Raw genomic sequence first — 13175 nt, forward strand, 5'->3', positions numbered from 1 at the left:
CTACTGAGGAGAGGAGAATAGCAAAGCCTGGTTCTCAGAGCAGGCCCTGTTCCTGGCTCGAGGTGTCCCCTGAATCCATGGCCTCTTCCCTTGAGAACGGGCTCCATCTCCACCTGGCTTCTCCCAACAGGTGGAGACCATTGGCGACGCCTACATGGTTGCTTCCGGGCTGCCCAAGCGCAACGGCAACCGGCACGCAGGTGAGATCGCCAACATGTCGCTGGATATCCTCAGCGCTGTCGGCACCTTCAAGATGCGTCACATGCCAGACGTGCCAGTACGGATCCGCATCGGCCTGCACTCAGGTAGGCTGTCACGAAGGCAGGGCTGCTGCAATGGCCTCCAGCCACAGGGGCCCACCTGTACTTCGTGGCCCTATCCACTCTTACTTGGCTCTTCTGAAGAGAGCTCAACTGGGCAGGAGGGGAGAGGGGATGGGGAGAGCTGTTAAGGTTGAAGAAACCTCTGAGCTCAAGGCCGATCTGTTTCCCACGGCAGGGCCTTGCGTGGCTGGTGTGGTGGGGCTGACGATGCCACGGTACTGTCTTTTCGGAGACACAGTCAACACCGCCTCACGGATGGAGTCCACAGGACTGCGTGAGTAGCCCATGGCCCAGATTGGGGGGCTGCAGGGGGAGCGGGTTTCTGCTGGGGATAGAGTCTGCCCAATTCGGATGAGCTTGGCTGACCATCTTGGGATGCCACTAATAATAATATTATATTTCTTACACCCTTCCCATCTGACTGGGTTGTCCCAGCCACTCTGGATGGCTTCCAACAAACATACAAATAAAAGGCAATAATAAAAAAAAAACCATCAAACTTTATGGCGATAGATTAGGGAACAAATGCAAATTCATGCTGTTATGTCTCTCGGAGGCACCCCCATCTCACCCCCAGCTGTTGTCTCTGCAGCTTATCGAATCCACGTCAACATCCGCACTGTTCAGATCCTACATGACCTCAAGGAGGGCTACAAGCTGGATCTCCGAGGCAAGACGGAGCTCAAGGTACCTGGGACAAGGGAGGGGCTGTCAGCATCGCCGTTGAGCCAGGGCCACCGACTGGACTCATCCACTTCAACCCCGACTGGGCTGGGCGAGCTGGGTAGCACTTCCAGAGACTACCTTCTGCACAGGAACAGGTCAAAGTGCTGTGGACTCACAGCTTAGAGCTGTGAGCACCGGATTCACTCCAACAAGAAGACAGTCGTCGCACAGCAGAGTACAGCAGAGTATAGCAGAGCATAAACGACTCGGAGAGCAGCTCTGTAGAATATCTTCTTTTATTCTATCTACAACTATAATACACAACTATGTACAGAGCTAAATGAGGTCTAAGCGAAAACGCTGAACTGCACTGAATGTCTGCAGCAGCTCTTAGCAGCAACCTTATCTATACACACAATCTCTCTCTAACACTCAGTCTCTCTCTCTCTCTTTGATGTGAGGCTGGAGTGGAATAAGTAGAGAGCAGAAACCTCCCCCTCCTCTCTGGAGAATCAGCAGAGAACATCAGCAGATTCTTGAATATGGGAGGGGTGAAATCTCCTCAGGGGCGTCTTCTGACTGCAAGGACCCTCCAATTCCTATCTCTGGTCAAAGCTCCACCCAGAGGATGCAGAACAGACCCGAATCCCTAGAATGGGGGAGGGGGGCGCCCTCTGGCAAGCAAAAGATACGCCCCCTTCATTTGCATGTGTGTCCATGGGTGATGGTTTCTCTGGCAGGGAAGCAAACAGAGCAGCCCCAGTGTGGGCAACACACCTGTGTGTGCTTTGGAACTGCTAGATCAGCAGTTCCCAAACTGTTTGGGGCCACTGCCTCCCCCACCCCGGTGCATAAATCCATCCCCATTGCCGCCTACCCTACCCTATAAAAAGCATTGTTCAGAATAGCCGTTTGCACAACCCACTAAGGAAGATAAGAGCACAATGGAATTCAAAACCGTAACCATCGATTGCACATTTATTCAAAATTGATTTACAACTAAGTAGTGTATTTAATTTGGCAAAATGGATTAACTTGTTCCAGTGACAACCAGCTTTTCAAGATGATAGTCCTTTACACCTGCAGTGCCTCCTTTGTTTTATGAAATTAGTTAGCCCATCTAGCACTTAATAGAATTTATAGAATTTAGCACTGAATAAAATGTATGTGCTTTTTTAACCCCTGCATTTACCCTCTGTAATGGAACCTGTGTATCAATGCTCTAATGACTTTTGTGCTATCTGGACTTCTCAGCCCTGACCCACCCTGTATATCTGAGTGCTGCTTGCATAGTGTAGCAACAGAATGTTTATGTGATAGGCTGTTCTTGCCTTCAGTTATCCCAGGGGGGAAGGTATGTTAAGGACTTTTTGAATGTCTGCTTATCAAGAAGACAGACAGTAAGTGTGTGAAATGAATGGTCTAAGGCATCGAGAGACCGGCGCACCCAAGGTAATGGGCGAAAGAGGATAACGAAGAGAAGCAAGACAGCTTTAGCTCCCTGACCTTTCACGTATGCATTATATGAGCTAAAACCAGTATGTTTCTGAAAACCCCATGCAAGCTGTGTTAAAATGTGCCTCGGACACAGTTCTCCTAACTGGTGATCCTCTGAACTCCTGGTTTGGAAATGCTGCCGCTTATCTCTTAATAAACTGGGACGCAAAGCTTGTATATCTCTCTTGGCTACATTTCTCTTTAAGGTGTTATTCCCTCACCTGGGCATGAACCATTAAGAGGTGGTTTAGAAGTAAGTTCTTAGCCCACTGCTGCCCCCTTGCCTCTTAGCCCCCCCCCAGGTAATCCCACTGCCCCCTCGCCCAAGGGGAGGTAGCACCTGCCTTGGGAACTGCTGTGTCGGTGAAGTTGGCAAAGTGCTTCTGGTGTCACCTGTTGCAAGGATTTTTGGGGGGGCTGCTGCTCTTGGTGCTTCACTGGAAACATGTCCTCGCACCCGCATCAGCCTCTTTCTTTTTCTCCGCAGGGAAAAGGCACTGAAGAGACATTTTGGCTCACAGGCCGCGCGGGCTTCAACAAACCTATCCCCACCCCCCCTGACCTACAGCCAGGGTGAGTTCAGAGGACAAGGAACAGAACATCCGGCTTTGGGACAGAATAGGGTGGGCTCTGGGCTCTTGGGGGACACGGCCCCCTTCTCCACACGAACCCCCTGTTTCTCCTCTCTGCTTCCAGGGCCAGCAACCACGGGATAAGCATGCACGAGATCCCAGAAGACCGAAGGAAGAAGCTAGAGAAAGCACGCGGAGGGAATGCGTAGCCAGAGAGCAGCCATGTTAACATGAGCCCACTTGTGATGGAGGTGAGGCTGGAACAGATGGGGGAGTAAAGCGTGTGCCCTTGACTTGCCTGCCCAGCCTCTGCCTCCAAGAGACTTTGAGCTCCTCTCCCATCCTTGCAAAATGTGATCTTCCCTGACTCCTCCTGTTACTTCAGGGGTGTGGAGAAAGGATAATAATAATAATAATAATAATAATTTATTATTTATACCCCGCCCATCTGGCTGGGTTTCCCCAGCCACTCTGGGTGGCTTCCAACAGAACACTAAAATACAAGAACCTATTAAACATTAAAAGCTTCCCTAAACAGGGCTGCCTTCAGATGTCTTCTAAAAGTTTGCTAGTTGTTGTTCTCTTTGACATCTGGTGGGAGGGCGTGCCACAGGGTGGGTGCCACCACCGAGAAGGCCCTCTGCCTGGTTCCCTGTAACTTGGCTTCTCGCAGCCAGAAGGCCCTCGGCGCTGGACCTCAGTGTCTGGGCAGAACAATGGGGGTATTCAGGCATACTGGGCCTTTGAGGCCGTTTAGGGCTTTCAAGGTCAGCACCAACACTTTGAATTGTGCTCAGAAACGTACTGGGAGCCAGTGTAGGTCTTTCAAGACCGGTGTTATATGGTCTCGGATTCTTGTGTGTTCTCTCTTCCCTTCTAATGCCTGGAAGGTGGTGGGCTGACTTTCGTTGGAGGTTTTTAAACAGAGGTTGGACAGCCTTCTGTCAGGGATTCTTTAGCTGTGATTCCTGCATTGCTCGGCCTTGGGCTAGATGGCCCTGGGATCGCAGTCCTATGATCCTGTGATTACATATGCTGCAGCACAGGATAGTGTAACGTAGGACTTCCTACAGCCTGCTTATTTCTCTCTCTGGCCACAGAGATATGGCCTAGAGCACCCCATAGTGGAGTGGATTGCTCCGGGGCATTTCACACTTTCGATCAACTGGATACCATATTTTTCGCTCTATAAGACACACCCGACCATAAGACGCACCTAGTTTTAGAGGAGAACAAGAAAAAAAAATTCTCTCCCTCTCTACGCAGCGCCTCTCCAGCAAAGCGAAGTCAGAACAGCAAGAGGGATCGCTGTGCAGTGAAAGCAGCGATCCCTCTTGCTGTTCTGGCTTCTGGGATAGCTGCGCAGCCTGCATTCGCTCCATAAGATGCACACACATTTCCCCTTACTTTTTAGGAGGGAAAAATGCATCTTATAGAGCGAAAAATACGGTAGCTTGGTTGGTTAGAGTGTGTTGCTGACAATGCCCAGGTTGTGGGTTCGATCCCCGTAAGGGACAGCTACATATTCCTGCACTGCAAGGGATTAGACTAGATGCTCCTCTATGCTTCTGTGGTCTTACCTAACTTTGTTTCTCCTGTTTATGCAGCTCAAACAGCAACAGAGACTGTGGCCTGCACCTGCCGCCGCTTTCTAACCAACTCTGATGAGGCCTTTCACGCAGCCTGCGAGGCAGGTAGTCAGGAGCGACCTTTGGAAGGGGGATGAATCCGCAGTTGGTGCTCAAGGGACTCGCAGCCTCCTTCGCCCGCGGCCATCTTGGACTCACCCTTTCTTCACTCTTCTCTCTTCCTCTGCCACTCTTGCTGGATCTGGTGCACAACGGACCTTTGGCCAACCTAGGATTCACTCTCCAACCAAAAAGGAAAACGAAAAGTGGCCAGCGTGCGGCAGGACTTCCGGCCAAATCCGAGAACGGCTGTGGATTCTTCTCTCTCATCTCCGTTGCCACAGACTATAATGGAAGGATGGATGTGGAGGGAGGCCTGTTTTTGGAGCGGCTTTCTTCGGAGTGGATTAGGGTCGACGGGGGGGACGGGGGACGGGACTCTGTCATGGTTTCTTGTGGCCAATGCAGAATGATTCCATAGAGGACAGTCCTGGTGATCTGGTTAAATGGAGCCATGTTTGGGGCTAGAGGGAGCAGGCTTTCTTCCTGCCCCACCTTAAGGACTTGTGTCTGTAGATGCGGCAGTGACCCAGCAGGTAGCAGAGTGGCCTTGGCGCAGCCTAGATTCACTGCCCCTTCTCTTTTCGGAGAACGGGGGCAGGTTCCATGTGGAGATTAAACTGGGAGGGAGGAGGTTGAGGAGCCTTATCAGACAGGATGTGCCTGGAGATTCATCATGGCCCCATGTTTAAGCAAGCGAACCATCCTTTGGGAATTCAGCTCATATAGCTAACCACTAGATGACAGCGTTTCCTGATGGGAAGACTAGCAGGACTTTCAGAAATTGGCTTTTCTTCTTAAGGGGGTGGCCGCGTATTACAAACCCTTGAGCCCCAACGTTTCTTTAGAACCAGGAATAAAGAACAGCAAACAGATACTTTGGCACTGGGCTGTTTAGAGTGGAGAAGGGAGGAGGGTGTGGAGTATCTTGACTGCAGCCCCAAATCTCCCGGGTGAGAATATGGATCTCTCTGGGATGTCATTTAGTATTCAACATTAAGCCTCCAGCTGGACGTTCTGCAGCCTGGCCAAGCATTCAAGGAAATGAAGAAGGAATTGGGGCAAGTTTGAGGATGGGATGGGGCTGCAAACATTTGCTCTGATATACAAACCTATTGCGAATAGTATTCTGCACCCCGGAAGAGTTTTCTTAATGGGATGTCCCTTGAAACAGCCTGTGTGTTGCGAGTTACGTTTCAGAAAAGCGTTGGAAATTGGCTTTCAAAAGGGTTTTTGGCTATAAATTTACCCACGGCAGCAATTTTTCCTCCGAAATCCCAGGTGATACTTCGAAAACCTGGCTCATTTTCAACTTCAGATTCAAATAATTGGTTTCAAAGGGGTTGTTGGAATTGATCCTCGGGGGCCATCTGTGATTGACTGTCTTTGTCTGAATTTCAAAAGTTTGCTCAATACGCAGGGCAAAACTATCTGCAGGCAAAACCGTCAGAAGACATGTCATCCTGTGGTGAGATGGCACATGCAATTGAGCAGTATGTATATAAGATTATATTTCTTCAAAGGGATTTTTGTTATTTGTCACCAGGCAAAAAAATATTTTCCTTAAAGGGGCAGGCAGTGGCAATCGATCACCATTTCCCCACTGGGCATGGATTGGCTGGCCTCAGAATTTGTCTATCATTTTCATAGACTGTGTACAAATTGTACTTTTTTTCTTCATTCTTATTATCAGCATTGGGATATTTTATTTAATTATATATGTATATGGTGTTTTTTTGCAATGTTATTTTGCAGCTCTGAGAGGGCAGGATACGGGGAAGCAGTAGCATCTGTGGGGGAGGCTAAGAATGTATGTGTACAATATATGCATCCTTGCGACATGGCAGAGGCGATCCTTATAATCTGTATCCTATGGGGATGCCCAGTAGGTGCTTTGCAGCTGGTCCATAAATGACTGTATGTGCGAACTCTGCAATTAAAGGGCCAGACTAGTGATCCTGAGGGGTGTATTGGATTATTTGACCTGCCCAAGTGGGGCTTACACTGGAGTTGGGGTTCTGCGCTTAAACCAAGTTAGCACTGGCTCACCCCCAGTCCTCCCAAGGAGTCAGGATGTGTTCCTGAGCTGGCCCAACTGCACGCAGGCAGACGCTAAATCAGGGGTCAGCAAACTTTTTCAGCAGGGTGCCGGTCCACTGTCCCTCAGACCTTGTGGGGGGAAGAACGGTATTTTTTGGGGGGGAAATGAACGAATTCCTATGCCCCACAAATAACCCAGAGATGCATTTTAAATAAAAGCACACATTCTACTCATGTAAAAACACCAGGCAGGCCCCACAAATAACCCAGAGATGCGTTTTAAATAAAAAGGCACATTCTACTCATGTAAAAACACGTTGATTCCCCAACCATCCGTGGGCTGAATTGAGAAGGCGATTGGGTCGGATCCGGCCCCCGGGCCTTAGTTTGCCTACCCATGCGCTAAATGGTTCCTTTGGGGAAAGAATATTATTAGCTGCACTATTTTGCCTACTTGGAAAACTTCACCATCTGAGTTTCTGCCTGTTTCTGGGTAGCTGCGGGCCAGGCAGGAATCCACCCAGCTCTGTTACAGATGAGGAGAGTCAGATCGGCAGTGGATCTTCACGATGACAGGCACGAGCAATATTTCTCAAGCACAGCTGGTTAATTCTAACAATGAAGAAACAAAACCACAAACGCACCTTCCGGTGTCGTACAACGATGACTCCAGTTTTCTGGCGGTAGCTGAACAACAACATCTTTCCTCAAAAGTTTTTTTCCCGGTGTTGTTCTGCATCCACTTTGCTTCTTTTCTCCAGTGCTGGATTTATGCACAGTGGTACCTCAGGTTACATACGCTTCAGGTACTTCTGGGTTTTGTCGCTCACGCATGCACAGAGGCTCAAAATGACGTCAAGCGCATGCACGGAAGCGGCAAAACGCAACCCGCGCGTGCGCAGATGCGCCGTCGCTTGTTACATTCGCTTCGGGATATGAACGGGGCTCCAGAACAGATCCCGTTCGCATCCCGGGGTACCACTGTACACGATACTCCTGGTGGCCAGGGTGAGAACTTCAATACACAACACCCCTCCCCACCAAGATAAGGCATTAGTTACAATCATAGTGGTTCCATTACAGACCTGTTGGCTCTGTCAGCCATCTTCGCTGTGGGCAGGAGGCAGAGAAAGGGTGGGGCTTGGAGGATCCAAGGGATGTGAAAGAAAAGAAGATAGGACGACACGGGTGCTTAGTGTTGCCAAGCGAAACTCATATTGGCTGGGAAGTGGCTGGGCCTTGAGTTAGTTGGAGGGGAAGTTGATTCTAGGGCTCCTGAACGGCTTCCTAGTGATAATCAGGAGGGGGATGTTCTTCAGGGTCCATTTCCCAGGTCTCCCTGGCCCTCTGGCAACTGGGGGAGCCTCTTTCCTCATGGACTCAACCCCTACTAGGCTCCTGTCCTGGGCATGGGACAGGATCTTAGCCTGAGTGGAGAATGTGCTAGATATAGATATGTCCAGGGATAAACAAGTCACATATTGCTAGTAAAAATTTAGGATCCAGGAGGTGAAGTCAGGTCAAGCAAAGGTCAGTCAACTCAGATGATAGATGCAGGTCTGATAAAACAGAGGCCAACATCCTTAAAGGCAAAGTAGCAAGGTGGTTAGCACCCTGGAGAGCTCCATGTGACACACACATGCTGGCTGTCAGACAAGGCAGGCTTGTGGACATTCATTCCAGGGAATCCCGACTGAGCCTTAACTAGGACTGCAACTTCCTCTGGGCAGCTAGGTGGGTGGAGCCTCTCCTCTTAAAAGAGCCCAGACTGCTTCTGAAGCTGCTGCCTCCAGCAGCGCGGTGGAGCTCTGGGTTCGGCTGCGGCCTCTGAGCTGGAAACCAGTGTGGGAAGGCAATTCATGGCCTCTTCCCTTGAGAACGGGCTCCATCTCCACCTGGCTTCTCCCAACAGGTGGAGACCATTGGCGACGCCTACATGGTTGCTTCCGGGCTGCCCAAGCGCAACGGCAACCGGCACGCAGGTGAGATCGCCAACATGTCGCTGGATATCCTCAGCGCTGTCGGCACCTTCAAGATGCGTCACATGCCAGACGTGCCAGTACGGATCCGCATCGGCCTGCACTCAGGTAGGCTGTCACGAAGGCAGGGCTGCTGCAATGGCCTCCAGCCACAGGGGCCCACCTGTACTTCGTGGCCCTATCCACTCTTACTTGGCTCTTCTGAAGAGAGCTCAACTGGGCAGGAGGGGAGAGGTGATGGGGAGAGCCATTAAGGTTGAAGAAACCTCTGAGCTCAAGGCTGATCTGTTTCCCACGGCAGGGCCTTGCGTGGCTGGTGTGGTGGGGCTGACGATGCCACGGTACTGTCTTTTTGGGGACACAGTCAACACCGCCTCACGGATGGAGTCCACAGGACTGCGTGAGTAGCCCATGGCCCAGATTGGGGGGCTGCAGGGGGAGGGGTTTCTGCTGGGGATGGAGTCTGCCCAATTTGGATGCCACTAATAATAATATTGTAGGGACGCGGGTGGCTCTGTGGGTTAAACCACAGAGCCTAGGACTTGCTGATCAGAAGGTCAGCGGTTTGAATCCCCGCCACGGGATTCCTCAGTCCCTGCTCCTGCCAACCTAGCAGTTCGAAAGCATGTCAAAGTGCAAGTAGACAAATAGGTACCGCTCCGGTGGGAAGGTAAACGGCGTTTCCGTGCGCTGCTCTGGTTCGCCAGAAGCGGCTTAGTCATGCTGGCCACCTGACCCGGAAGCTGTACGCCTCGGCCAGTACAGCAAGATGAGCATTGCAACCCCAGAGTCGGCCACGACTGGACCTAATGGTCAGGGGTCCCTTTACCTTTACCTAATAATAATATTATATTTCTTACACCCTTCCCATCTGACTGGGTTGTCCCAGCCACTCCGGGTGGCTTCCAACAAACATAGGAATAAAAGGCAATAATAAAAAAAGCCATCAAACTTTAAGGCGATAGATTAGGGAACAAATGGAAATTTGAGGAAGGGCCATAGCTCAGTGGCAGGGCCTCTGCTGTGTATGAAGCTTCGATCCATGGTGGCATTAATGGCTCTCCAGGGATTCAGGCCGGCGCCTTTCTCAGCCTCACATGGAGATGCTGAGGATTAAACCTGGAACCTTTCGCACATTTTGGAATCCCAGCCATTGGTCGGGGGAGGGGGGTTCTCCCTTTCTCATAACAATAGAACTCATGGATAGCCAATGAAGTGTTGGAAGATTCAGGATGGATAAAAGAGAGTCCTCCTTCACACAGCGTGAAGTTAAACCATGGAACTTGCTCCCACAGGTGGCAGTGATGGCCACCAACACAGATGACTTTAAAAGTGGGATAGACAAATTCATGGAGGAGGCGAGGGCTATGGAGGCAGCAATGCTTCTGGAAACCAGTTGCTGGAAGCCACAGGAGAGAGCAGGACTCATGTGCTCAAATCCTGCTTGTGGATTTCCCACGGGCATCTGGTTGGCCACTGTGAGAACAGGATGCTGGAGGAGATGGGCCTGATCCAGAAGACCCTTCTTATGCTGTTATGTCTCCCAGAGGCATCCACATCTCACCCCCCACCTGTTGTCTCCACCGCTTATCGAATCCACGTCAACATCCGCACCGTTCAGATCCTACATGACCTCAAGGAGGGCTACAAGCTGGACCTCCGAGGCAAGACAGAGCTCAAGGTACCTGGGGCAAGGGAGGGGCATCTTCCGACTGCAAGGGCCCTCCAATTCTCCCTCCTATCTCCGGTCAAAGCTCCACCCAGAGGATGCAGAACAGACCCAAATCACTAGGATGGGGGAGGGGGGAGCCCTCTGGCAAGCAAAAGATACGCCCCCTTCATTTGCATGCGTGTCCATGGGTGATGGTTTCTCTGGCAGGGAAGCAAACAGCGGCCCCAGTGTGGGCAGTGTGGGAATGTTCAGGGGTGCAGGAGAGGATATATTGTGAGATTATATCCTAATCCAACTTGTGCTAACAAGTTCCCAAAATATCAGCAGAATTTATGACATTCCCCTTTTAGTTCGCAACGGTAATGTCTGCACAGGTTCGCTAGAACCTCTATAATAATTACTCTGGTAATTTCCCCTTTGCTCCCTCTTAAAATACAAGACACGACACAGTCTTTATAAAAGTATAAAAGAGTTTACTCACGTTCTGTTCACAATATGATCCTAGAAGGCAGGCAGCTTAAAAAGGTTACATACATTCAGAATCTATCTTGTAGCAAGATAGTCCTTCTCTCCTCTCTTGGCTGGGAGCCAAGAGAGCATCCTTAGATGTTTCCTCATCGAAGGAAGATATATAATAATAATAATAATAATTTATTATTTGTACCCCGCCCATCTGGCTGGGTTTCCCCAGCCACTCTGGGCGGCTTCCAACAAAGATGAAAAATAAACTAAAATGTCACATATTAAAAACTTCCCTGAACAGGGCTGCCTTCAGATGTCTTCTGAATGTCAGGTAGTTGTTTATGTCTTTGACATCTGACGGGAGGGTGTTCCACAGGGCGGGCGCCACTACAGAGAAGGCCCTCTGCCTGGTTCCCTGTAACTTGGCCTCTCGCAGTGAGGGAACCACCAGAAGGCCCTTCCCATATAAATAGAATATGTTTTTAAGAGAATATGTTTTTGGTTGAAATAAATATTACCATATCAGAAGGCCCTCAGAGCCGAACCTCAGTGTCCGGGCAGAACGATGGGGGAGGAGACGCTCCTTCAGATATACTGGACCAAGGCCGTTTAGGGCTTTAAAGGTCAGCACCAACACTTTGAATTGTGCTCGGAAACGTACTGTGAGCCAATGTAGGTCTTTCAAGATGGCAGAGAGAGAGAGATGGCTGCCTGCCCTGTGCTTTTATCATTTACCTGCACAGGTGAGGCCACACCCACCTTTGGTCACATGCGGAGGAAGTCCATCCCCAGGAAGTTTACTTGCTTGCTGGACAGACATCCCTCCCCATGTTATAATAATAATAATAATAATAATAATAATAATAATAATAATAATAATAATAATTTATTATTTATACCCCGCCCATCTGGCTGGGCCTCCCCAGCCACTCTGGGCGGCTTCCATAAAAACCAAAAATACAGTAAAATATCACACGTTAAAAACTTCCCTGAACAGGGCTGCCTTAAGACGTCTTCTGAATGTCAGGTAGTTGTTTATCTCTTTGACATCTGCTGGAAGGGCGTTCCACAGGGCGGGCGCCACTACCGAGAAGGCCCTCTGCCTGGTTCCCTGTAGCTTTGCTTCTCGCAATGAGGGAACTGCCAGAAGGCCCTCGGCGCTGGACCTCAGCGTCCGGGCAGAATGATGGGGGTGGAGACGCTCCTTCAGGTATACTGGACCGAGGCCGTTTAGGACTTTCAAGGTCAGCACCAACACTTTGAATTGTGCTCGGAAACATACTGGGAGCCAATGTAGGTCTTTCAAGACCGGTGTTATATGGTCTCGGCGGCCGCCCCCAGTCACCAGTCTAGCTGCTGCATTCTGGATTAGTTGTAGTTTCCGAGTCACCTTCAAAGGTAGCCCCACGTAGAGCGCATTGCAGTAGTCCAAGCGGGAGATAACCAGAGCATGCACCACTCTGGCGAGACAGTCCGCAGGCAGATAGGGTCTCAGCCTACGTACCAGATGGAGCTGGTAAACAGCTGCCCTGGACACAGATTTGACCTGTGCCTCCATGGACAGCTGTGAGTCCAAAATGACTCCCAGGCTGCGCACCTGGTCCTTCAGGGGCACAGTTACCCCATTCAGGACCAGGGAATCCTCCACACCTGCCCGCCTCCTGTCCCCCAAAAACAGTACTTCTGTCTTGTCAGGATTCAACCTCAATCTGTTAGCCGCCATCCATCCTCCAACCGCCTCCAGACACTCACACAGGACCTTCACCGCCCTCACTGGTTCTGATTTAAAAGAGAGGTAGAGCTGGGTATCATCCGCATACTGATGAACACCCAGCCCAAACCTCCTTATGATCTCTCCCAGCGGCTGCATGTAAATGTTGAAAAGCATGGGGGAGAGGACAGAACCCTGAGGCACCCCACAAGTGAGAGCCCAGGGGTCTGAACACTCATCCCCCACCACCACTTTCTGAACACGGCCCAGGAGGAAGGAGCGGAACCACTGTATGACAGTGCCCCCAGCTCCCAGCCCCTCAAGACGGTCCAGAAGGATGTTATGGTCGATGGTATCAAACGCCGCTGAGAGATCCAGCAGAACTAGGAAACAGCTCTCACCTTTGTCCCTAGCCCGCCGGAGATCATCAACCAGTGCGACCAAGGCAGTTTCAGTCCCATGATGAGGCCTGAATCCCGACTGGAAGGGATCCAAATGGTCCGCTTCTTCCAGGCGTGCCTGGAGTTGTTCGGCAACCGCTCGCTCAATCACCTTGCCCAAGAAT

The 13175-nt window shown here is 50.6% G+C and overlaps 3 protein-coding genes across 10 annotated transcripts in view; all 3 read left to right on the forward strand.

Annotated features, from left to right (window-relative positions):
* Positions 1-6708, forward strand: part of LOC310746769 (retinal guanylyl cyclase 1-like) — a 42936-nt gene extending 36228 nt beyond the window's left edge. For all 7 annotated transcript variants that reach the window (XM_083580817.1, XM_083580821.1, XM_083580819.1 and 4 more), the window contains 6 exons: positions 131-305; positions 499-597; positions 916-1010; positions 2974-3059; positions 3183-3309; positions 4666-6708. In XM_083580817.1, coding sequence (XP_083436943.1) covers positions 131-305; positions 499-597; positions 916-1010; positions 2974-3059; positions 3183-3267 — 540 coding nt within the window. In that variant the 3' untranslated portion in view covers positions 3268-3309; positions 4666-6708. The remainder of the gene's footprint in view (positions 1-130; positions 306-498; positions 598-915; positions 1011-2973; positions 3060-3182; positions 3310-4665) is intronic.
* A 647-nt stretch (positions 6709-7355) lies between these two features.
* LOC310748682 (retinal guanylyl cyclase 1-like) lies at positions 7356-9173 on the forward strand (the record flags this gene model as incomplete). Its single annotated transcript, XM_083584528.1, has 3 exons — positions 7356-7469; positions 8699-8873; positions 9067-9173. 3 exons carry the CDS (start codon positions 7356-7358, stop codon positions 9171-9173), a joined length of 396 nt encoding a protein of 131 aa, XP_083440654.1.
* Positions 9174-10228: 1055 nt separating this feature from the next.
* Positions 10229-13175, forward strand: part of LOC310747003 (retinal guanylyl cyclase 1-like) — a 67846-nt gene continuing 64899 nt past the window's right edge. For both annotated transcript variants that reach the window (XM_083581296.1, XM_083581295.1), the window contains exon 1: positions 10229-10446. In XM_083581296.1, coding sequence (XP_083437422.1) covers positions 10255-10446 — 192 coding nt within the window. In that variant the 5' untranslated portion in view covers positions 10229-10254. The remainder of the gene's footprint in view (positions 10447-13175) is intronic.

Source organism: Podarcis filfolensis, assembly GCF_964270895.1.
Source record: "Podarcis filfolensis genome assembly, chromosome: 13".
NCBI lineage: Eukaryota > Metazoa > Chordata > Lepidosauria > Squamata > Lacertidae > Podarcis > Podarcis filfolensis.